At 36.7% G+C, this 602-nt stretch overlaps 1 protein-coding gene across 1 annotated transcript in view; it reads right to left on the reverse strand.

Moving 5' to 3' along the window:
- Positions 1-213: 213 nt before the first annotated feature.
- Positions 214-602, reverse strand: part of LOC107655652 (protocadherin alpha-8-like) — a 2,811-nt gene continuing 2,422 nt past the window's right edge. The window contains exon 2 of the mRNA XM_016443214.1: positions 214-238. Coding sequence (XP_016298700.1) covers positions 214-238 — 25 coding nt within the window. The remainder of the gene's footprint in view (positions 239-602) is intronic.

A 602-nucleotide genomic window follows, 5' to 3' on the forward strand; every position in this document is an offset into this window, starting at 1 on the left:
AGAATTTTTAGTATATTAAGTACAAAATCAGTGCGCGAAAATAGAGCACTTTTAAGTAGATTATGGAAGTGTACTTTTTTTTCACCAGGGTTGCTCTCACTCCAGACATAGTCATACACTTCCAACAGTGAACACAGCTAACACTACATCACATATCGTACATAAACACATGCATATGTTCAATCCTTGGGTTCTGAAACTCTCATAATCTCATCATTCAGATTCAGGGTCCTTCAGCCTGTTGAACACTTTAACATTGGAGATCAGCTTGTCTTTTTCCATGTCCTAACTAGGGGTGTGCAATATATATCGTCTGCGATCATATCGTAATTGTTGTTTTAACGATGTGCGATTTGACATTATCGAGTATTTTGATATCGAGATATTATTTTTTGTCAATATCGCACACCCCTAGTCCTAACATGAAAAAATCTACTGCATTTGTTTATTTTTAATGTATTTAAGAGGGTGATGAGAGGACAGTAAGGCCAAACAAAATAAAGAAACACAAAAGCCATCAGAGATCACAATTTTACCTCTCCAGAATCTCTCCTCCTGCGATCTGGGATCACTAGAGTATTTCCATTACTGCCAGGGATTAT

The sequence above is a fragment of the Sinocyclocheilus anshuiensis genome, unplaced genomic scaffold (assembly GCF_001515605.1).
Source record: "Sinocyclocheilus anshuiensis isolate Anshui unplaced genomic scaffold, SAMN03320099.WGS_v1.1 scaffold1008, whole genome shotgun sequence".
NCBI classification, from domain to species: domain Eukaryota; kingdom Metazoa; phylum Chordata; class Actinopteri; order Cypriniformes; family Cyprinidae; genus Sinocyclocheilus; species Sinocyclocheilus anshuiensis.